The sequence below is a fragment of the Dasypus novemcinctus genome, chromosome 7 (assembly GCF_030445035.2).
Source record: "Dasypus novemcinctus isolate mDasNov1 chromosome 7, mDasNov1.1.hap2, whole genome shotgun sequence".
NCBI classification, from domain to species: Eukaryota; Metazoa; Chordata; class Mammalia; order Cingulata; family Dasypodidae; genus Dasypus; species Dasypus novemcinctus.
In genome coordinates this window covers 42,304,530-42,330,568 of record NC_080679.1, presented here as the reverse complement: position 1 = coordinate 42,330,568, position 26,039 = coordinate 42,304,530, and the positions used below count along the sequence as shown (strand labels likewise).

At 36.7% G+C, this 26,039-nt stretch overlaps 1 protein-coding gene across 9 annotated transcripts in view; it reads right to left on the bottom strand.

Moving 5' to 3' along the window:
• The window catches only part of ICA1L (islet cell autoantigen 1 like), a 98,191-nt gene that overhangs the window by 48,014 nt on the left and 24,138 nt on the right, over positions 1-26,039 (bottom strand). For 4 of the 9 annotated variants that reach the window (XM_071216177.1, XM_004458868.4, XM_058300354.2 and 1 more), the window contains 2 exons: positions 7,988-8,156; positions 4,192-4,264 (listed from right to left, as the gene is read on the bottom strand). In XM_071216177.1, the coding sequence (XP_071072278.1) occupies positions 4,192-4,264; positions 7,988-8,149 (235 nt within the window). In that variant the 5' untranslated portion in view covers positions 8,150-8,156. Of the gene's footprint in view, positions 1-4,191; positions 4,265-7,987; positions 8,171-8,636; positions 8,729-13,097; positions 13,268-26,039 lie in introns of all 9 variants that reach the window. The other 5 variants (XM_058300359.2, XM_058300353.2, XM_071216178.1 and 2 more) reach the window with 4 other exon arrangements.

Genomic DNA, 26,039 nt, shown 5'->3' with positions numbered 1-26,039 from the left:
ACCATCTAGTGTACTGCTTCTCAAAGGTACCATCTAGTACACTGCTTCTCACTGGCCCACAGACCAGTGCCATTCCAGAGTTGTTTTCTAACTACCTGCAATGAGATTAAGTACAGAAAAAGAGAATTGTTTAGAAACTTTTACCAATTTGACTATTTTATATCTTTTGAAACTAATAATTAAAAAGTGACGGGAAACGGACTTTGGCCCAGTGGTTAGGGCGTCCGTCTACCATATGGGAGGTCCGCGGTTCAAACCCCGGGCCTCCTTGACCCGTGTGGAGCTGGCCATGCGCAGTGCTGATGCGCGCAAGGAGTGCCTTGCCACGCAAGGGTGTCCCCCGCGTGGGGGAGCCCCACGCGTAAGGAGTGCGCCCGTGAGGAAAGCCGCCCAGCGTGAAAAGAAAGTGCAGCCTGCCCAGGAATGGCGCCGCCCACACTTCCGGTGCCGCTGACGACAACAGAAGCGGACAAAGAAACAAGACGCAGCAAATAGACACCAAGAACAGACAACCGGGAAGGGGGGGAAATTAAATAAAATAAATAAATCTTTAAAAAAAAAAAAAAAAAGTGAGCTTATATTTTGCATGTCTTTATTTCATTTTTCTAGCAGTTCATTTTTATATTCTAAAGTGTCAGTTTACAATGGATTGAAAATAAAAATCAAACAAAAAAAAATGGTTCCTTCACTACAGATAGTTTAAAGAGCACTAATCACAATAGAAGTAACAAAGGGAGCAGGGTACATAAGTGTTCAAAATGTAAGCTTAGGGAAGCAAATGTGGCTCAAGCAATTGGGCTTCTGCCTACCACATGGAAGGTCCCAGGTTCAGTTCCTGGTGCCCTGTAGAAAAGACGAGCAAGGCACAATGGGCTGATGCAACAAGATGATGCAACAAGGAGACACAAAGAGGAAGCCCAATAAGAGACACAACAAATCAGGGAGCAGAGGTGGCTCAAGTGATTGAGCACCTCTCTTCACATGGCAGGTCCCAGGTTCGGTTACTGGTGACTACTAAAAGCACACACAGCATACAATGAATAGTCACAGAGAGCAGACAGTGAGCACAGAAAATGGGGGTGGGGGGGTGGGGGGCTGGAGGGAAAGAATAAATAAATAAATCTTTTTAAAAATGTAAACTTAAAATGAAAAAAAAATTACAACAAATAGCCTTCTTTTGCTTACTTACTGGTAGAAACTTTGAAGTTAAAAACAGAAAGAAAAGTCCCTAGGTATCTCTGGGCTGCAACAGAACTCAGGTGTCCTCATGGCTCTCCACTCCTGTTGCTCTCCCTATCCTGGCTACAAGGGTGCCCTAGGAGAGCAGGGCAGCATCATGGGGGAGGGTGTTCATACATTCTGTGGTATCTTCTTTAATAAAACCATATACCGTATTATGAACTAACTGGATCCAAAGTGGATGGGATTTCAGAGTCTCACTAATTTAATATTCTGGTTATTGGAGAGAAGCACAGATTACACATTTCATTTTAATTAGGTCTTCATAAAATATACCTCAGTGAAAATTACTGGAAAATTTTTAATGTGTATATGATGACTCAGAAAGCATTCTAAAATTTTGGGATACTTTATGATGACAAAATAACCTGAACAGGAATCATCACTGAACTTTATCCCAAGCAATGTGGATAGGGTAGGAGATAAGCTGAATCCACACTGATGATCTGTTAAGATCTACCTTTCAAAAACTATAGTGATCTCATTTCCACATGTTTTTCACCCCACAAGGTGATTCCCAGAAGGGTGTATACCGGTGGACTAACTAATGTCATTTGTCTGATGTTATTCCCAACAGAAGAGGTATTAACAAAATAAGCTTCAAAGAATCATATACAGAATTTCAAAGAGAATATACACAATGAAATCTATATATGTGTATTGCTTACTTGTTCTGAAATGAAATGAAATGAAACCAGAGCGCTAAAAGATCTAGTGATTTCAGGACAAAATAGAAGACACACAAACTTGCCAATTTTTCAATTTTTCTTCACACTTCTATTTCTATTATAGGACTGTTGGCTCAATGATTGTGATGGCTTTTTCCTGCTTGGTATTTTTTTTTTAAAGATTTATTTATTTATTTATTTATTTCTCTTCCCCGCCCCCCACCCGCCCCAGTTGTCTGTTCTCTGTGTCTATTTGCTGAGTGTTTTTCTTAGTCTGCTTCTGTTGTTGTCAGCGGCACGGGAATCTGTTTCTTTTTGTTGCATCATCTTGTTGTTGTCAGCTCTCCGTGTGTGTGGCGCCATTCCTGGGCAGGCTGCACTTTTGTATTGGGTGGCTCTCCTTATGGGGCGCACTCCTTGCACGTGGGGCTCCCCTATGCAGGGACACCCCTGCGTGGCAGGGCACTCCTTTCATGCATCAGCACTGCACATGGGCCAGCTCCACATGGATCAAGGAGGCCGGGGGTTTGAACCGCGGACCTCCTATGTGGTAGACAGACGCCCTAACCACTGGGCCAAGTCCGCTTCCCCCCCTTGGTATTATTTAAGGTCCTTAATAATCTGTTCCCAACCTTTCTTTCCCCCTTAAACCTATTCCCAATCAAAAACTTTTATGGGAGCCAGTGCAGCTCAGTTGTTGAGCACTGGCCTCCCACATACAAGGTCCTAGGTTCAACTCCCGGCCCTGCCAAAAAAACAAATAAACAAAAAACCACTTTTCTGCCCACACAATCTGTTATTATTCCTTAAGCTTATTCCCTTGACCCCAGATGTCTTCCTTTCTCTACATATACAATTTCTATAAATCCTTTAATTTTTTTAAAAACTCAATTCTCATCTTTGGAGTTGCCTTTACCAATTATTACAATCCATAGTTATTTTCACCCCTAGGGAATTCAAAGTTATGTCTGTATCACTATTCTAAACTCAATTACATACTATTTTCTATCATCTCCTATATTGTTATAAAAAGTTATTTTCTCAACTACTTCCTCAGGAAAAGCAGAGCCTTGCACATGGCAGGATTTCTTGCTTTAATAATGGGACAATAATGGGAGCTCTGATGATAAAGTAATGAGATTAATTTATATATCCACACAAGATATTCATTCATTAATTCATTGAACAAATATTATTGAATACCAAGTATGTGCTAGACATTGTTTCTAGGTTTTAGGGACACAAAAATAAAACAGGCAAATTCCTGTCCTTAAAGAGAGCATATTCTAGTGGAGGGAAGAGAATAAATAAAATACATAAAATGTTAAAAACTGTTAAGTGCTATTATTAAGTAGACAGGGCTTTATGAGGCATTTTAGATATGAAAGTGAGGGAAGACTTCATTAAAAAGATGACATTTGACCAAAAAAACACAAAAAACCAAAAGCAATTAGGGACTCAGTATGCAGATATCTGGAGGTGGAAGCTTGCCTGCTTGAAGGAGAACAATGTGGCTGAAGTGGCGAAAGTTTAAGGAGATGAGATCCTAGAGCTTTACTAGGATCAGAGAAGTGGCCAGGCCCAGTAGGACCAGGCAGCTTCTGTAATTAAAGTAGGAGAAGAGATCTAAAGATCTAGTTCCATCCTTAAGAGGTCTAGGATAGAGCAGGATTCAGTAAACGCAGAAAACTGAAAAGGAATGACCAGTAGGAAGAAAACCAAGCTTGTTGCTCTGGAAGCCAAAGAAGAAAGTATATCAAGGAGGAGGGAATAATCAACTGTGTTAAATAATGTGATAAGTCAAATGAGAAAAGGATTTAGTTCTTCTTGGCTCTTCTTGGAGTGCTGGGAGTGAAAACCTTATTGGAATAAGCATAAGAGAAAGTGGAAGGAGAGGAATGGAGACCTTGTGTACAGATAATTATTTCAAAATTATCTGTGAAGAGGAGCAGAAGAATGGAATAGTGACTGTAAGTGCAAATGGGGTTCAAGAGAGAGATTCTTTAGATGATGGAAGCTAGTCCACTTAAGACTCTGGAAGGAGAACTGAACTTCAACAACAAAATGAGCCTGAGTCACTAGACTGGATGAACTAAGGACGGAAGAGATGGATGCTGGGGGCTTTGAAAACAGATTACTCTAAATATTCATATTATGCCACAAGAAACTACTTATAAAATAATTCAATAAACTATTACTTTTACATTAAATCTCCAGTTTAAAAAAATACAACTTAATATTTATTTCAAAGGATATCATCAGATAGATATCTATGATTCCATACCATTGAGTCTTTGCTGATATTTCTCAATTATCTTCAGAAGGCCAGAGCATGTCTCTTGAATGGAGTGGAAAACCTTGAAATATAAAATTTATTAGGACAATTTAAAGAACCTTAAACAAGTATAAAATATGTTATAAGAGCTTCAAAAGCAAAATATTTTCTTCTAAGTATTGTATCTATTTTTAAAACAGCATATCTTTTTTTTTTGGCTACAAAGTACTTCAGTTCTGTTTTTACTTCTGATGCAGATAGTACATTTAGATTCTCTCCCTGAGGGATAGACAAAAAAGGTGATAAATACATGGGAGCTAATAAAAAATTATAACTGTGGAGTATGTCCACCCCTCAACTCCAAAGTACCTAAATAGCTATATCTGAGTCTGGCTTTTCTCAAACATTTATCTGAACAGTACAGATCAATGAATGTACTATAAAACTATGTAATGTATTACAACATCAAATATAAATTAGTTTTGGGTTGTTTTTCTTTGGAATTTTCTACGGTATTAATCCCTTCTTTACCACTATTGCTAACATCTAACAGAAAGGAAATAAAATATCCAATAGACTCTCCTTTCAAATTAAGCATTTGAAAGTTTGAGATTATGATAATTATACACATGATGTAACTGTTCACATAGTTCTATAAATATTAGGTTTTTCTGGCTAAAGAAGCCAGCATAGGTTTTAAGGTGCAACCTCCTTCTCACAAAGTCTTATGCTGCCGAATTTTTATGAGACTTTGTTCAAAAAGATCTTGACACTGTGGAGTAATATTAGGCCCTGACCCTTTATAACTATTAAATAAATTCCTAATTTATCATTATGAAGCCCAAATCTTTTATCTCTTGAGCGATTTTGCTGTTATTTTGGAGTATGATCAGACTTCAAGAGAATTGATAATAGATATTAACTACTTATAATAAAGTACCTTCAGTTTTCCACATTTGTCGCTGTATCCTAAGAGGAATACTTTTAAACACAAATAGTAAAACTTGTTAATTTGTCATCTATTTCCATATCTGTTATGGCCTTAACTGAGTTTGCTTTTTGCCAAGTGAAGAAAAATCATAGTAGATCAAGACCTATTGAATTAGACTTATATTTTTAAGAATCACAATATAATGGTTACATTCCAAACATAACAGAACCCCTATCTGGAAATATTTCTAACAGTTAACTGAAATTAGTGTATGTATATAAAATTAGTAAAATTGCATTTAAAAAAATCTAGATTTTCATTATTTTACATAAGATATCCATCTAATTAGTTTCATTACTTAAAAGTATGAAACATTTATACGTTTAAAGTTGTTTCATGGTCACTACTGCTTTTATTCAAAATGAAAAACAGAGCCAAAAAGAGGCATGAAACACTTCAATAACTCTCAATAACAAACAAAATCCTCATGTTCTATTTGATTTCAATTCATTGGTTTCAAAGAGCTTTAAGATTTCACATTAAAGCAATACAAAATATTATGACATGATCTTGTCATAGGGTATTATCTCAGTGGGTGGTGATCCACACAAAAAACAAGAAAACATTAAACTCCCTTCCTGGGGAGTTCTGCTACGTTCTCAAATAGAGGGGCAAGAATCTCTTGAGTATATAGGCAGTGCCTAATAAAAGAAAGCAGACCAATATGCCAAGCCCTCCATATTATTGCATGTAATTATGAACCTTATTCTTGAAAAATTGAAACTTAGTCGTTATCCTAGGTTCTGAGGCAAGGGGCAGGGAAGAATAGGTGGAAAACTGAACATTCTTAGGGCATTGGAATTGTTCTGCATGATTTTGCAATGTCAGATGCAGGCCATTATACATTTTGTCAAATCCTATAAAAGTGTATAGTGCAAAGTGTAAACCACTGACCATGGTTAGCAGTCATGCTTCAATACAGGTTTATCAATTGTAATGAATGTAGTATACTCATGTAAGATGTTATTAATAGGGGAAAATGTCAGAGGGGGAGAAAGTGGTATATGTGGGAATCCCCTATATTTTCAATGTGACTTTCTGTAACCTAAAGCTTCTTTGAAAATAAATTGGGAAGAAAAAACACACAAAAAGACGACACTGGGGGAATATACAGAAGAAATCATCAACATACATAAAAGATAAAAGATCTTATGGCAATGAAAGGCACAATAGGAAAAAAAAATTGGCTTTGTTTTTGGGAAGGGTTTGGAATACAGAAAAGTTACAACTATGGCAGAGGAGGATCACTGGTGCAGGGTGTCAGTGGTGGTGGGATGTGTAGGGAAGGACATACCTGGGGCATGCCTTTATGGAATATGAAAATGTTCACATGTTCATGGGGTATTATCTCACTGGGTGGAGACTTACACAATAACCAACAAAATATTAAATTCCTATTCTGGGGAGTCCTGCTACATTCTCTAGTACAGTGGCAAGAATCTCTCAAGTACATAAGTAGTGCTTAGCGAAAGAGGATAGACCAATATGTCAGGCCCCTGATATTAATACTTGTACTTATGAACCTCATTCTTGTAAAATTGAAACTTAGCCTAGTAATATATATTGCATAAGAGTTAGCTCCTGAAAACCTCCTTGTTACTCAAGTATGGCCTCTCTCTAAGCCAAACTCAGCATATAAACTCACTGCCTCCCCCAACCCCTACATATGGTACATGACTCCCAGGGATGGATCTCCCTAGCACCAAGGGATTAGACTGTTACCAAGTACCAACTAGCGATGCATTTGGAAAAAGGCCTTGAACAAAAGGAGGAAGTATAAAATACAGATGAGTTTTTATGGCTAAGAGATTTCAAAGTGAGTCAGAAGGTCATTGGAGAGGTCACCATAATGCACATTTCAGGAGGATCTCCCTGACTGCCACAGTAAACAATGCCTCAAGCAGGGGGGCTCCTGAGGATTCTAGTGACATTTGGACACTACAGCCAGGGCACAAAACCCCAGAAAATCAGCACCCTGTTGGTGGGCCTTACCTTGGATTATATGATAACCTATCTCCCCATTGTAACAGTTACACTCATTTATAATTTTTCTACACATGGTTCTTCTGCCCCTTTTATTTAATCCTATAATTAGCACTACATACCTCTTAAATATATGTCCCAGAGACCTAAATCTTCGATCTGTTCATATGCTGGTTGAACCCTGAATCTCAGGAGAGTTGCAGCCAACACCTACCCTTCAGTTCATCAGACTCACTCAGGACAACTAACAAAAGGATGAGGATGGACAACACTCATTCCAAAAAACAGAGGATCTACAACCGCAAGCAGTTCCACCCATCAGCCCCATGAGATCTATGCCCTCTCTCAAATGGAGGCAAAGTGGGCACCACCATGCCCACATCCTCAAGACTGAGGAATGAACAAACATAAAGGGGGAATGCAACTATGGACCAAAGTAGGCTTATTATTATTATTAAAGTTTAAAAAATGTTATGACATGATATATAGTGAATACATGGTCCCATAAAACTTTACATAAAGCAATACAAAGTATTAGGCCATAATAAAAATGAATGTATGATCCCAATTGGGAATACAATGAATTCATCAACTATAATAGATGTGGCAAATTACTTAGTTCATGATTTATCTAATTAGTGAATACCAGTTCTGGGAACAATCTATCCAGAAGACGTGATTAATAAAAGTTGGATACGACTAACCTTCTATTAACAAACTTGCATTTATTCTCATAAGTTCTCCATTGTGAAAACTTTCACAAGTTCCCCTTGTCATAGTCCCCCATGTAGATAACCAGTTTTATATAATAGGCAGAATTCACAAATTTACCTCAAGTTTAGCATCAAGTTCCGCATCAGATGCCACCACATGCTCATCCTCTTTTTTCCCTGTTGCTTTGATAAAGACCTGTTTAGTTTTCCAGTATTTCTTTTGCATTCTGCTCACTACTGACTGGTTATCTTCTGGTCTGGACTGCGCAAAGGAATCCATGGAGTGACTATAAGGAACAGACTAAAATTATACTTCTTAAAAAATATTTTCAATAATAAATACCTAGGTAGCCAAAATTTAATCTAATTGAAAAACAGAAAAGGATATTAAATAGAATATTCATGTCAATAGCCAAACATGTTAATACTTGCTTTCTGTGGTCTAATTATGTTATAATTACAAATTGTACAAGAAACAAGCAAAAAGATAAATATATTAATTTTGGTTAGGAAGTGACAAATAAAACTTATAATTTTGCAAATAACGGCCAGAATAATTCTATTTGATCACTCTTTATTTGTAGACATTTGTTAGTTTATAATTTTTGCTGTTCTAATAATACTGCAAAATGAAAAACTGGTACACAGATCTTCGCATACTACTACCATTTCCTTAGAAAATTTTCCTATAGTTATAATTTTTATGTCAGAATAAAACATATTTAGTAATTACTCTTAGATAGATATGCAGAGATTCAGATACATACCTGCAATATGTTGAACTGTGTCCCCCAAAAAGATATGCTGAAATCCTAACCCCCAGGACTTCAGAATGTGACCATATTTGGAAATATGGTCCCTGCAGATGTAATTAGTTAAGGTGAGGTCATGGTGAAGTAGAGTGAGCCCTTAATACAATACGACTGGTATCCTTATAAGAAGAGACACATACACAAAATGGAGAAGGCCACGGGAAGGCAGAGGCAGAGACTGGAATGATGCATCTACAAGTCAAAGAATGCCAAGGATTGCTGGCAAACACCAGGAGCAGGAAGAGACAAGAAAAGATCCTGCCTCTCAAGTTGCAGAGGGAGCAGGGCCATGAAGAGATCTTTATTTCGGATTTCTGGCTTCCAGAACTATGAAAGATAATTTTTTTGTTTTTTTAAGCCACCTAATTTATAGTATTTTGTTACTACTGCCCTAGAAAACTGATACAGTGCACCATATAGTGAGAAAGGCTTAATATCTATGATGCATCTCTTCAGAGATGAACAATTCAACACGACTGTGCATTTTGCTTTCAAAAGGCAGTCTGAGCTCTGAACAGTGTACATGGTAGTAAGTTTGAGGAACCATAAGTTATTTTATTTTAAAGACAGCAAAATCATGACTGAGCTGTTTTGGAAACATGATGTACTCCATTGCCATGTTATGTTATTTATTATTTATAAATATATAAAGTGTCTGTTGTAAGGGATTTTGTTTTTAATGTTCAGCTATTGTGGCTGGATTGGCTATAGGCAAATTCGCCTGCTAGGTTCATAATATTACATTTCTAAATGATTCTAAGAACCAAAAACAACTGCATTTTTACCTTTTTTTTTTTTAAGATTTATTATTTATTTATTTCTCTCCCCTTCCCCCCACCCCCAGTTGTCTGCTCTCTGTGTCCATTCGCTGTGTGTTTTTCTGTGACCACTTCTATCTATCAACGGAACCGGAAATCTGTGTTACTCTTTGTTGCGTCATCTTATGTCAGCTCTCCGTGTGCGCGGCACCATTCCTAGCCAGGCTGCACTTTCTTTCGCACTGGGTGGCTCTCCTTACGGGGCGCACTCCTTGCACGTGGGGTTCCCCTACGCGGGGGACACCCCTGTGTGGCAGGGCACTCCTTGAGCGCATCAGCACTGCGCGTGGGCCAGCTCCACACAGGTCAAGGAGGCACGGGGTTTGAACTGTGGACCTCCCATGTGGAAGGCGGACACCCTATCCATTGGGCCTATCCATCTGCTTCCCCTGCAATTGTTTTTTTGACCCTCAAAAGAATTACTCTAAGAAATGCTTTAGGACCCAGAAAATGACTAAAATTAAAGGGGACATGTTATAAAAGAAATAGAGATGAATACTGTAACTTGGTAAACTTAAAAATTAATGTCTAAATAATTGTTCAAGATGCTTTAACACAGCTATAAAAGGAAATGCAGTTGTGAAAAGCATTTCTTAAGAAGATTAAAAAAAAATAGCTTGACTTGCAAAGCCCAAATTATCCCCCCAAAATGTGGGAGGTAGGAACAAAAGGGAAGTACTAAAGATGTGACTCATTCATCATTTCCAGGGGAATCAACAGATACTATTGCATTCTTAAGGGTGGTAAAGAAATAGAGGTTTACTGCTTTCTTTTTAATTAAAAGTAACTACTAATTTTTAAAAAATGGATATTTAATCTCCAAATTACTAGTGACAAAACAAGAAAGCAAGAAATATTTGAACAAAATAGCAAAAGACAGGGTGGGAAAAACATAAAGAGTAAAGCAACATAACAGTATAATATAGGATGATGAAACAGGAACATATATATTTAGTATGTTAAATGAAAACTCCCTCTTAAATGCAAAGAATCTCAAATAATAAAACAACAACATAGCAAATAACTAAATCCAACTATATGCTATTTGAGATCCACCTAAAACAAAAAGAGACAGAATGAATAAAAATAAAGGGATGGGTTAAGGTATACCAAGTCAATACAAATGAAATGAAAGCATAGATAGCTGCATTAATATCAAAGTAGGTAGCTTGTATGTTTTATTAATATGTAACATTAAAATGAATTTGTTTAAAAAGTATCAAAGTAGGTTTAAACAAAAAGCATGAAATATAACAAAGATAAAATGTAAAGTCCACAAGGTGGTCACTCCTCCAGATATCCTCTGGATAATCTCTTTGGGAAATCTTCCTGGATTCCTGAGCAATACAGATTAAGTCACCAAATAATTGCAGAACCTCTCATACACTAGTCTGATAACTAGATTGGATATAATTTGATATATAAAATAGAAAAGAATTTAATCTTGGTTTTAAGTATTTACCATTATGACACATAAAGAGCTTTGAGGGAAAACTTGTATTTTGTCTATCTCCTCCGGTTTTTATCTGCTTTGGGGTTCTCTCCACTGCTTTCAATTAGTTTCTCCGCCCCCACCCCGCCTGATTTTCTAATTGTTATTGGCATAAAGGTCAGTTCAATTGTGTGAAAACTGTTGATCTCTTCCAATAAAGGTGACCTTAGGCATAGGCCTAATCAGTTAAGAGAATAAAATACTTAGGAGTACCAGGAAGGAACAACTCTTTCCTACATTGACTTCCAAGTTGACACAGGAAAAAGAGTATAATCTTGGCCCCTCTCTACTCTCCCACTTTCTTCTTCATGGGGGAGAAAGACAATTTACGTGACTGAAAATTTGAGAGCAATAAATCTGGCATTCTTAAACCTACGCTCTCACTTTTCTCCCTGGAAGGCATTCTGCCTGCAGTAAGCACACATTCCCTCCCAAGGGGATAGGAATGGATAGACAGGTAAATCTGCAAAAGGTGAGATTTACAAGTTTGTGGTTTTTGACTGAAGGCACTGTTAAATGTACTTGCCTCTGGGGGCGGGGGACAGAAAGTCAAGTCTTACTTGCTTGAGGTTGTCAGATGACAGTGGCCAAGGCTGGCAGAACTAACACAAATTTCGGAGACATATCCTGGAGCCACAGAAAGAGTGATTCTGCCTAGCAAGAAATGTTAAAAGAATTTCTTCAGAGATAAGGAAACTCAGATCTATATAAAAAAGGAGAGGGCCATAAAAGGAATAAATGAAGGTAAAATAAAAGCTTTACTTTTTCTTATTCCTATAGTATGGGATAACTGCTTGTTCAAAGAAATAAGCAATAGTATATTGGTTGATTATAGAATGTGGATAAGAGAAATGCATGGTGCAATGTTATAAAGGATAGGAGGAAGGAATTTGGAATACTCTGTTGCAAGGTACTGAAGCTGGCTAGTAAGATAGGGAATCAATAGATGGATCTGGAACCTGGCAAGAAGCCCACGTGGACATCAATAACTCCAAGACAGCTGCTGGAGGACCCTCTCCAAGGGTCCATTATCCAGAACAAGACTTCCTCTGGAAGCCAGGAGAAGCCCCAGATATTCCCCAAGGACTTTATCATTGGGCCTTCACAAGGGGTTGATGGGTGGGGTAATCAATCCAAACACACACAGCTGGAACTCCTCCCCTGCCATTAGCAAAGGAGTGGAATAATTAACAGTTCAAAAAGCCACTGGGAGGCCTGAACGAGAGCTCTCTCTCATGCTCTCTTGCCTCTGGACCCTGACTCTGGTTGCCCTCTCCCCCACTTGGATCACCATACAAGTAAACCTGGGGATTTATAACCTATAATGAGACATTGTAGCCTGTAAATCAGCCCTCTTAATCACTTTTCACCTCCTTCCTCTCTACCTGGGACCCCTGATCTGTTATTTTCTCCCATTTGTCTTCCCTTCATACCTGAATAAATTACTGGCCTAACTTACCCAATGTGCTCTTGAAATTGATTTCTGCAGCATAGTCAAAGAACCTAAATAAAATCCGGTAACAGTACCTTCACTACCCATGAAGTAGTATAGTGTTATATGAAAGTGGGTTCAGATTAGTTTTAAATGTATACTGGAAACTCTAGGGTAATCACTAATTTTTTAAAGAAGTATAATTGATATAGTAAGAGAAGAGAGAAAATAGAATCTTATAAAATGTTCAATTAAAACCAGAGAAGGGACTTCCAGGAAGATGACAGACTAGAAAGACACGGGAATCTCATTTCTCTCAGAAAAATAGCTAAAGGACTAGCAGAAATAGAAGGGGCAAAGGAAAAGACTCAAAAAGGTAAAACTGTGAGTTAAAAGCTACAGCTGTAATTGCCGGCATTCTCCCCACCCTATAGACACTTTTGAATTCTCAGGTCTCAGGGCCAATGGCTACAGACAAAGGGGCCCCAGGGATCCACTTCCCAAGGAAAGGAGAGAAAGAGGGACACAGCCTAAGGGTGACTCAGCTTTTGACCCACAAATTTAATCTGCTATGTCCCAGAGCCCTTCCAGGCTGGGTGGGGCCAAGCCTTTGTTTACCTTGAGAGCTAGCAAGGGACTAAAGATATGTGACCCCTCAATCCCTCTCTACAGACCTGGATACTAGCAGGGATACTAGCAAGGTTGGAGAATAGCCTCTGAGAAAGTTTGAATTGCAAGCGTCTTAGCCTCCAGGCAGGATCCGCTATCACACTGATCTTGTCCATGTTGCAGCACACATACTCCCACCAGGCATTGAGCTGAGAGGGTTTCCAAAGAGCACCATCTGGTGGAACAAGGAAGTACACATGAGGAAATTAAAAGTAAATAGATGCTTTTTCCAGTCTTTACAGCCTCCCTCCCCAAGGCCTTAGAAAGCAGGTGTGCAACCCATTACTGGGTCTAAGGCACAGATTTGAGCAACTGACAGGGATAATCCTAAAGATCCAGAACAGGTTGAACTAAGAATCAAGGAACAGCAGTAATACACAGTCTTATGCCCTAAATACCTATGAAAGAGAGAGAAACTGAGCATCTGAGTGATCTCATAATCCTAAACAAATGCCTAGATATCAGCAAAAACCTACAAGTCATACTAAGAAAATGGAAGATGAGGCCCAAGAAAAGGAATATATCAAAGCCCCAGAAGAAAGGTTTGGGACAACTAATCAATGAGATGCACACAAATTTCCAAAATCAAACTAATTAGTTGAGAGACAATATGGCTAAAGAAATAAAAGATATCAATAAGAATCTGAGCAAGCACAAAGAAGAATTTGAAAAGAAAAATAACAGAGTTCATGGGAATGAAAGACATAATAGGTGAGATTTTAAAAACACACATTAGAGACACACAGAACAAAAGACTCAAAATAACAAAAGAAAGAATAAGTGATACAGAAGACAGAAGATCTGAAATTGAAGAGGGAAAAAAATTGAGCAGGGGCTCAGGAAGTTGAATGATAGCATGAAACACAACAACATATGTGTCATGGAGGTCCAGAAGGAAAAGAAAAGGGAAAAGAGGCAGAAAGAGTATTTGAAGAAATAATAGCTGAAAAATTCCCAACTCTCACAAAAAAAATAAACTTATCTTTCCAAGAAGCTCAGCACACCCTAACCAGAATAAATGCAAACAGACCTATTCCAAGACTCATACTACTCAGAATGTCAAATGTCAAAGAGAAAAGAGAAAATTCTGAGAGCAGCAAGGGAGAAGCAAACCATCACATACAAGGGACACCTAGTAAGACTTAGTACAGATTTCTATCACAAATCATGGAGGCAAGAGATTGGAATGATATAATTAGGATACTGAAAGAGAAAATGTGCTAGCCGAGAATTCTTTATCCAGCAAAATTGTCCTTCAAATATGAAAGCGAGTTTAAAATATTCAAAAACAAACAGAAATCAAGCGAGGTCATAAAAAAAATAATCCTCATTTGCAGGAAATATTAAAGGATGCCTTAGAGACTGAAAGAAAACTCAGGAAAGAGAGGCTTGAAGGAGAGTAAAGAGAAAGAATAGCTGTAAGGATAACCAAAAGAGTAAAAAGACAGATGAAAATTAGATATGACATATGAAAAACAAAGAATAAAACGATGGAGTAAATAATGCATTTATAATATCATTGAATGTGAATGAATTAAACTCCTCAATCAAAAGATATAGTCTGACAGAATGGATTAAAAAAATGAGCCATCTAAATGCTGCCTACAAGAGACTCACCTTAGAACCAGGGATACAAACCAGCTGAAAGCAAAAGGGTGGAAGAAGATACTCCATGCAAAAAGTAACCAAATAGGAGCAGGGATAGTATACCAACACTGGACAAAATGGACTTTAAATTCAAAAAAGCTATAAGAGATACAGAAGACCATTATATATTAATAAAAGGGACAATCCACCAGGAAGAAATAAGTCATAAATATCTATGCACCTAACCAGAATGCCCCAAAATACATAAGGCAAACTCTGGCAAAACTGAAGGAAAAACAGACATGTCTACAATAATAGTTGGAGATATTAGCACATCACTCACATCATTAGAAAGAACTAGACAGAAGATCAACAAGGAAGTAGAGAACTTGAAAAATAAGATAAACAAATTACACCTAACAGACAAGATACAGAATGTTGTACCCAAACTCTGTGGGTTATACAGTCTTCTCAAGTGCTCATGGATCTGTCTCCAGGATAGACCACGTTAGGTCACAATGCAGGTCTCAAAAAATATAAAAAGATTGAAATTATACAAAGCACCTTCTAGATCACAATAGAATGAAACTGGAAATCAGTACTAGATGGGAAAGAGGTAAATTTGCAAATTTGTGGAGCTTGACTAATATACTCCTAAATGAGTGGGTCAAAGAAGAAAGTGTAAGAGAAATTAGAAATTATATTGAGATGAATAAAAATGAGAACACCACTTATCAAAACATATGGGATACAGAGGAGCAGATGCAGCTTAAGCGGTTGAGTGCTTACTTCCCATGTACAAGGTCCCAGGTTCAATCCCCGGTACCTCCTAGAAAGAAACAAACAAATAAACAAATGACAAAATGTATGGGATACAGCAAAGGCAGTCTGGAGTGGGAAATTTATAGTGCTAAATGCTTATATATTAAAAAAGAAGAAAGAATTAAAATCAAAGATTTAACTGAACAAGTGGAGAAACTGGAAAAGGAATATCAAACCATTCCCAAAGCAAGCAGAAGGAAAGAAACAATAAAGAGTAGAGGGAAGCGGATGTGGCTCAAGTAGTTGGGTGCCCACCTACCAAATGGGAGGTACCAGTTTTGGATCCTGTGCCTCCTAAAAGAAGGATTAATAAAGAGCAGACAGCAAGCTTGCATGGCAAGCTGATGCAACAAGATGACACGGCGAGATGATGCAATGAAGATATACAGTGAGGAAACATGAGAGACACCAACAAGCAGGGAGCAGAGGTGGATCAAGTGATTGGGTGCCTCCCTCCCATGTGGGAGGTCTTGGGTTCAGTTCTCGGTGCGTCCTAATGAAAAAAAAAAAAAAAAGACTAACAGAGTAGACAGTGAGTGCAAAAACAATGAAGGGGGAATGAGAAATAAATCTTTAAAAAAAATAAAAAATTTTTAAAAGACTAGAGCAAAAATAAATGAAATTGAGAACAAAAAAATAGAGAAAATTAACAAAACCAAAACCTGGTTCTTTGAGAAGACCAATAAAGTTGACAAGACCCTAGCTAGTATAATAAAGGAAAAAAGAGAGAAGATGCAAATAAATAAAATCAGAAATGAAAGAGGCGGAGTTACGACTGACAACACAGAAATGAAAAGGAATCATAAGAGGATATTATGAGAAACTATGAGCCCACAAATTAGACAACCTAGATGAAATGGATAAATTCCTAGAAATGTACAACCTACACTGATACTTCAAGAAATATGGGAATTTAATAAACTAATCACATTTAAAGAGACTGAATCAGTCATCAAAAATTTCCCAATAAAATCTGGGACCAGATGCCTTCACAAGTGATTTCTACCAAGCATTTCAAGATGAATTAATACCAATCATGTTTAAACTCTTCCAAAAAAATAGAAGCAGAGGGAAAATTACCACACTTTATGAAGCCAGTTTCACCCAATACATATAAAGACACTACAAGAAAAGAAAATCATAGACCAATCTCTTAATGAATATAGATGCAAAAACTCACAACAAAATACTTGCAAATCAAATCCAATAGCATATCAAAAGATTTATACATCACAATCACATGGGATTTATTCTTGGTATGCAAGGGTGGTTCAAAATAAGAAAGTTCATTAAAGTAAAACACCACATTAACAAATTGAAGGGGAAAAAAAAACACATGATGTTGATGATCTCAATTGATGCAGAAAGGCATTTGACAAAATCAAGCATCCTTTCTTGATAAAAACACTTCAAAAGATAGGAATAGAAGGAAATTCCTCAATATGATAAAAGCATATATGAAAAACCCCACAGTCAACATCATACTCAATTGGGAGAGGTTGAAAGCTTTCCCTCTAAGATCAGGAACAAGACAAGGACGCCCAGTGTCACCATTGTTATTCAATGTTTTGTTCTACCTAAAGCAATTAGAAAAGGGGAAAAAAAGGCATCCAAATAGGAAAAGAGAAGTAAAATTCACTATTTGCAGTTGACATGATCCTATATTTAGAAAATTCTGGAATGTTTATGACAAAGCTATTTTAACTAATAAACTAGTTCAGCAAAGTGGCAGGATACAATATCAACATGCAAAAATCAATAATGTTTCTCTACACTAGTATTGAACAATCTGAAGATGAATTTAGGGGAGGAAATTCCACTTATGATTGCAACAAAAAGAATCAAATACTAGAATTCAATTTAACCAAAGAAATACAGGACCTATATGCAGAAAACTACAAAACACTGCTAAAAGAAATCAATGAAGACCTAAACTAATGGAAAGACATTCATGGTCACAGATGGGAAGATGTCAATCCTATCCAAACTGATTTATAGATTCAATGCAATACCTATCAAAATTCCAACAGCCTATTTTACAGTAGTAGAAAAGGCAATTACCAAATTCATTTGGAAGGGAAAGTACACCCAAATAGCCAAAAGCTTTCTAAAGGAAGAGTGATGTAGGAGGAATTTTACAGTCTGACCTTGAAACATATTACAAAGCTACAGTGGTCTAAACAGCATGGTATTGGCATAAAGATAGACACTTCGATCAATATAACAGAATTGAGAATTAGAAGTCAACTTTCACCTCTACAGACAACTGGTTTTCAACAAACCTACCAAAGCGACACTAATGGAACAAAAAAGAGTCTCTTCAACAAATGATGTGAGGAGAACTGACATGCATAACTAAAAGAATGAAAGAGGACCCCATCTCACTATCTATACAAGAATCAACTCAAAATAGATCAAAGGCCTAAATATAAAAGCTAGGATCATAAAACTACTAAAAGAAAATGTAAGGAAACATCTTAAAGACCTTGTGGTAGGTGGTGTTTTCTTGGACTTTACATCCAAAGCACACAAAACAAAAGGAAAAAAAAACAGAAAATGGGAATTCTTCAAAGTTAAACACTTTTGCAACTCAAAGAACTTTGTCAAAAGGGTGACAAGGCAGCTGTCTCAATGGAAGAAAATATTTGGAAATCATGTATCCGATAAGGGTTTAATACCCATGATATATAAAGAGATGTGTGACTCAACAATAAAAAGACCAACAACCCAATTAAAAATGGGCAAAATAGATGAACAGACATTTGTCCAAAAAAGAAATACAAATGAAAAAACAAAACATGAAAAAATGTTCAACTTCACTAGTGATTAGGGAAATGCAAATCAAAGCTACAATGAGTTATCATTTCACACCTATTAGAATAGCCACCATTAACAAGATAGTGAACTACAAGTGTTAGAGAGGATGTGGAGAGATAGGAACACTTATTCACTGTTGGTGGGAACTGTGGAAGACTGGCAGTTCCTAAAGAAGTTGAATATAGACTTGCCATGTGACCCGGCAATACCACTACTAGGTATATACCCAGAAGAACTAAGAGCAGTGACACGAACAGACATCTGCATGCCAATGTTCATAGCAGTGTTATTCATGATTGCCAAAAATTGGAAACAATGCAGGTGTCCATCAACCCATGAATGGATAAACAAATTATGGTGTATACACACAATGGAATTTTATGCAGCTATAAGAAGAAATGAAGTTGTAAAGCATACAACAACATGGATGAACCTGGAGGATGTTATATTGAGTGAAGCAAGCCAGACACAAAAGGACAATCACTCTGTGATTGTGCTACTATGAACTAAATATATTGTGTAAACTCATGGAGTTACTAACTTGAATATGTGTCACCAGAATAAGAGTGTGAGGTTAGAAAATGGGAAGCTGGGGGTTAACTTGTGCAGAATTGGTAAAAAGATGTGTGTTAATCTTTGGAAATGAATAGAAAAAATGAAAGCCCAACGTTATGTTTATAAATAGCAGTACTATTATGTGGGTATGAAATTGGTTTAAAGGGAAAGTCTGAAGTCATGTGTGTTGCTAAAAGATGTAATATGGGACTGTATAACATAGCAAAAGTGTGTGTGAAACATGAATATGGGTAAAACCATCTTTCTTTGAAACTAAACAAAGGACGTTAATACTGCCAAGATGTTCATATCAGACACAAAAAGCCATGCTAAGTGAAAGCAACCAGACACAAAGTAGCACATAGTGTATGACTCCATTTATATAAAATGTAAATGTAAATAATTTATAAAGATGAAATTAGATTAGTGGTTATGTAGGGCCGGGAAAGGACTGCTAAGGGGTGTGTATTTTCTCTTTTTGGAGTAATGAAACTGTTCTAAAAATATTTTGTGGTGATAAATACACAACATTGAGATTTTACTAAAGCCACTGATTATACATTTTGAATAGATTGTATGGTATATAAATATATCTCAACAAAACAGCTTAATAAATAAATAAATAATTGTGCAAGAATAGCCAGAAATAGCAGCTATGTACAGCAGAGGAAGTATAGAGAGACTGAAAGGGGAAGAATTTTTTTTTCTTTTTTGTCTGTTTTTTGTTTATTATTATTGAAATAATGAAAATGCTCTAATAACGATTGAAGTGATAAATGTACAACTATGTGATTATATCAAATACCACTGACTGTACACTTTGAATGAACTGTACGCTTTATTGATATGTATAAATAAAATTATTTTTAAAAAGTTATTATAAAATATTTAACAATGATATCAAACTGTATACACATGTGCACATTACCCAGGATAAGAAAAAGTATATTAACAGTGTGTTAGAAAGTCTTTGTACCCCTGCTCAACCATTCCTCTTTCACCAACCAAGCCACAACCATTTTTTCGAATTTTCTGTTATTCTTTTTCTTGCTTTTCTATATAGTTTACCATCTATGTATTTATCCCTAAACAAAGTAGCTTCTCCATCTTTCAAATTTTGTATAAACAGAACCAAAGTATACATATTCTTTTATGACTTCATGCAAAATATTCTAGACCCATCCACCTTCATGAATCTATCTTCATGCACTCATTTTTTATGAAGGAAACATTCCATTTAAAGGTATAACTGATGGACATTTTATACTGTTTCCGAATTTTTTTGCAATTACAAAAAAGACTGCTATGAAATTAAATATACAACTACCACATAGCCCAGAAATTCCACTTTTAGGTATTGGATTCGTGTCTCCTAAATAGATATAGTCCTAAGCCTCAAGCTTATGAATGTGATCCTATTTTGAAATAGGATCTTTGAAGATATTATTAGTTGAAATGAAAGCCAGGCTAGATTGGGGTAAACCCTATTCCAGTCTGACTGGCATCCTTATAAGGAGAAGAAATTTGGACACAATGAGAGAAGAGAACCAATTAATGGAGGCAGAGATTAGGTTAGTTATCAACCAAAGAATTCCAAGGCCTGTCAGCAAACCACTGCCAGAACCCTATAGACATCAGAGGAAGCATGGCCCTAATGAAACACTGATTTTTTACTTCTAACCTCCAAAACTGTGAAACAATAAAATCTGTTTTAAGCAAAAAAAAAAAAAAAAAAAAAAAAGAAGATAGCTAAAAGGTGGAAATTACCCAAGTGTCCTGTGATGAATGAACAAATAAAATGTAGTCTATATAGTCATACAATGGAATATTATTCATCCATGAATAGGACTGAAAAAAGCTCTAATTTAAAAAGTAGATGAAAATACCTCACTCAAAAACAAAACAAAACAAAAACAATGAAGTTCTGATACATTCTACAAAATGAATGAACCTTGAAAACATTATGCTAAGCCAGACACAAAAAGACAAATATTGTATGCATCTTGTGGTATGAAATATCTAGAATAGGCAAATTCACAGAGACAGGGGAGTAGATTAGAGTTTACCAGGGCTGGGGCAGGGATGGGGATGTGTGTGAATGGGGAGTTCTTACTTAATGGATATAGGATTTCTGTTTGGGGTGATGGAAAAAGTTTTGGGAATAGTAATACAGATCACAACACTGTGAATGTAATTAATGCCACTGAATTGTACACTGAAAAATGGATGAAATGGCAAATTTTATATATGTCTTACTACAATAAAAAAAAACTAAAGGCAGAAAAAAAGGGGATGATTTTTAAAAAGAACTAGTGCAATGAATACAAAACATTTACAAACTTGTTAGATATTAACCCAACTATGTCAACAATCACCTTACATGTGAAGGAGTTAAATGAATGTCTTAAAAGACTCTGTCTTAAAAGACAGAGACTGTCAAAGTGGATAAAAAGCAAGGCACAATTATTTGTTGTCTTCAAGAATCTCACTTAAAATATAGACACAGATTAAAAGTAAGGGATCGAGAAAGATACACCATGCTAACATTAATTGCAAGAAAATTGGAATAGCTATATTAATTTCAAAAAAGTAGAGGAAAACTATCAGGATAAAGAGCAGTTGGATAATGTTAAAGGGGTCAATTTGCCAAGAAAACATAAAGTCCTCCCAAGTCCTGGGCTGATAACTAAACTAATTATGAGGTGAGGGAGGGGATTCCAAGGATGCTGGCAGAAAAGCAGTAGCTGAAATAATTAAATGAAGGTTTCAGCTGCTACCCCTGCAGAGGAAACAGTTTGGAGTTTGAGTCCAGGCAAGTTAACTGTTGTTTTTTCTCTTCTCTTTTTTTTTTTTTTTTAAGATTTTAGCTTTAACTCAAAAGGTTTTATTATAGTATGCTGTACAGTTTTTCCAGACATTAGGGATTTGTTTTTCTTAAGGAATACCTGGGATTGAACCTGGGACCTTGTACATGAAAAGCAGGCACTCAACCACTGAGCTACATCTGCTCCTCCAGAAGTTATTCTTAAGAGAAGCAAAACAGAATCTACAGTCTTCCAAATGCATCATTTAAACTGCCAAGTATCCAATGAAAAACTACCAGGCATATTAAGAAATAGGAAAATTGTGACCCATATACCTGGAAAAAAGCAATCAATAAAAACAAACCCCAAAGATTTCCTAGATATTACAATTATCATGGAAAACGTACTTTAAAGTAAGTATTACCAGCACATACAAAGACTTAAAGTAGGCTATGTGCATAATAACTGAACAGATACTAAATATTAAGAGAAAACAAATGGAAGTCTTCAGTTGCAAAGTTCAATAACTGCACTTAAAAATTGTCTGGATTGGCTTAAAAGCAGAATGAAGATGGTAGAAGTAAAAAGTGAAGCTAAAGATGAATCCATAAAAATTACCCAGTCTGAAGCACAGAGAGACAAAAGAGACCCAGAGGAGTGGAGAGGTAGAATGGGGCAGAGCAAATACTTGAAAAAATAAAACACCCCAAGTTTTGTGCATGACACTAACTTCTTACAGGTTCAATAAGCTCAACAAACTCCAAGCAGGTTTAAACACAAAGAAATCATAGATAGGCATTAAGACAGAAAAATGCTTAAATCCAAAGATAAAGAGAAAATCTTGAAAGTAGAGAAAAATGACACATTACAAACAAGGGAACAAAAATACAAACGACAGTTGAGTTCTTATCAAAAACAACAAAAGCCAGACTACAATGGGAGGTTATTTAAGGTGTTGAAAAAAAATCTGTAAACTCATAATACTATATCTATTGAAAATGTCCTTTAAAATTTGAAAGCAAAATGACATTTTCAGGTAAAGAAGAGAGACTTTCAGAAATGCTAGCAGGAATTCTTCAGGCTGAAAGGAAATGACACTACATAGTAATTTGAATCTATCAGAAGGAATGGAGATCCTAAATGCCTGGGTAAATATAAAAGACTATTGTTTCTTAATTTCTTCAAAAGTGATATGACTGATTAGCATATGTAGATATATATGACAAAAATAAAACAATAGCACAATTATCAATATTCTGCCATTTTTGTATCATTTATACCTTCACCCATTCCCTACCACTCTACTCCATCAGCATCAGCATCAGCATTACCATCAATACAAGCATCACTATGTTATTCTGAGTAAAATTTACATACACCCAAAAAAGTATAGCTCTTAACTATACACTTTAAACAAACTGATACTATGGTATAGAACATTTCCAACTTCCCAGAAAATTTCATTGTATTGCTTCCCAGAAGATACTATCCTAACCCCACCAGAAGTAATTATTCTTTTTATTTTTCTCCCTTAATTTTTCCAGCTCTAGTTAGTTTATTACTTTTTATTGCTGAGTACCATTCCATTGTATGATTACAAAGAATGTTTATAGCTTTGGGCTGTTATAATAAAGCTTATGAATTTTCCTATATAAAACTTTTTGTTTTCATTTCTTTTGGATAAATACCTAATGGAGTTGCTAGGACAAAGGATTAGTTTTTGGTAAACTGTAGAAAAAAACTGCCATTTTATGTCCCCTTTAGCAAAGTATGAGTTCCAATTGTTCCACCTTTTTACCAATATTTAATTGTTGGCAGTCTTTTTAATTTTATCAATTCTAGTGGTTCTGTAGTGGTATCTCTGTGTGGTTTTAATTTCCCGGATGGCTGATGATGATGAACACTCTTTCATGTGCTGATTGTCCATTTGTATATCCTCTACTGCAAAGTGTCTGTTAGTCCTTTGTCTATTTTTAAAACGAGTTGCTTGCTTTTTTATTATTGGGTTGTAGGGTTCTGGGATTTTGATTGGCGTAATATTAAATATGTGGATCAATTAGAGGAGGATTGGCATTTTAACATACTTAGTTTTTCAATCCATGAACAAAGTATATTTATCCATTAATTGAGGTCTCCTTTAAAATCTCTCAGCAGTGTTCTGGAGATAACATCTTTTGTTAAATGTATTTCTAGGTATTTTATGGGTTTTAAAAATTTCACTGATAGCTAGAAAATGTGCTTATAAAAATTTCTCCACTTCAGCAACTTTAAAAATACTAAAACTAATTGAACTCGTTTTCTTTTGACTTGATTTTAGAAGTTTATTCTTTGCACTTAGCCCCCTGAAGAATATTAACCAGATCTTCTCAGTTTTGCTTACAGAAATAAGATAATGCCTCAAAGCAAAACTGTGCAGAAGAGTATAAATCTGTAACTTTTCCCAGAGACAAAAAGTTTGATAACCTTGAGCAGTTATCTGAGAAAGGAGCCATGCAGACCTCGCACCTGCACAATTATGTCTAAACTATGGTTTAATAGTCGCTGAAATCAAGGACAAGTTGGATGTGCTTAAGAAACACAGGACTGAGAAATTGCACATACCCTCCTCTCACATCACTTTTTTTTAAACTTGTTTTTCTTCTCAACTACCCCCTCCTTTCTTATTCTCCCAACAAAAACCTTGGCTCCCATTTTCACTTTAAACTAGTTTTGGGAAGATTCCCCCAGTTCCTTCCTTATGCAATCACAATAAATCACCTTCTCACTAAGAGACGCTTTAGTTCTTTGTAGTGCGGGATCAGACAGGCCAGTCTGTTAGAAATAGCTGTCCTTGGGTAGACATTCACATGACAACTGAGAGAATGCTGAGTTCCCATCCTGAGGAGCTCTGCCACATTCCGCAATGGAATAGCAACAATCCCCCAAGCGCAAGGGCAATGACCAGTGAAGAAGGATGGTCCAATGATGGGCCCTTGATAACGATGACTATGCTTTTAAGACTGTTGCACCTGAAATTTCAACTTGGCCTACTGTTGCAGGGTGCCTAAGAGTTACCTCCTGCGAGCCTCCATGTTGATCAAAGGTGGCCACTCTCTAAGCCAAACTCAGCATACAAATGCATTACATTTCCCCCAGCATTGAACATGATTCCTGGAGATGAGCCTCCCTGGTGCAGAGGGATTACCAAGCACCAGCTGGTGATGCAACTAGAAAAAGACCTTGAATAAAAGGGGGAAATGGTAAAGACAAATGAGTTTATATGGCCAAGAGGCTTCAAAATGAGTCAGGAGGTCATCAGAGGGCCCACAATTATGCACATCTCAGCAGGATCTCAGAGACACCAAAGTAGATACAACTCCAGGTAGTGATGTTAATGAGGGCTAAGGAGACACACAGGTCCTACAGTCATGGCAGATGGCTCGAGAGTTCAGTGCCTTGGCAGGGGGCCCTACTTTGGAATTCGTGCTCCTGAATGTGATGGAGTTGGACTCAGGTGTAAACTTCTCTACACATGACTCTTCTGTCCCTTTTATTGAAACTGTGGTTGATGCTGGGGTTTGTGTATGCCCAGGGGACTTTGAATCTCTGGGCTATCCATGTGTCAGGTGGGCCCTGAGACTCAGCATAGTTGCAGCACCTACTCTCCAGTTTGTTGGACTTACCCAGGTCAGATGACAGGGAGGTGAGGATGGACAACCACCATACCAAGGAACCAAGAGAGTCTACAGCAGCGGGCATGAGAGTCCCATCCACCAGCCATGTGGGATCAAAGCCCCCTCTCAATTAGGAGGTCAAGTTAGCATCACCACCCCAGGGTCCTCAGGATGGAGGAATAAAATATGGATTAGAGTAGACATACTAGTAGTCTATATAGAATTATTGTGACTCTAGCAATGGAAGAAATTATATCATTGATGTGAAGATAGTGGCCACGGGAGTTGCTGAAGGCAGGAAGAGGAAAATGGTGTGATATTGGGGAATTTTCAGGACTCAGAGTTGTCCTGGATGATATATCCTGCCATAACCTACTGAATGGACTGGGAGAGAGTGTAAACTATAATCCAGGCTATGTAGCAGTGCTCCAAAATGTATTCATCAATTGCAATGAATGTACCTCACTAATGAAAGAAGTTGTTGATGTGGAAAAGTGGGAGGTGTGGGAAGTGGGGCATATGGGGACCTCCTATATTTTTTAATGTAACATTTTGTGTGATCTATGTAGCTTTTAAAAATAAAAAAATATATGTATATATATAAAAAGAAATAGCCATCCTTATGGTAACACTACCTGTAGCAGTTTGATATGGTTATGAATTCCAAAAATAGATACTGGATTATGTTTGTAATCTTGTCTGTACCTGG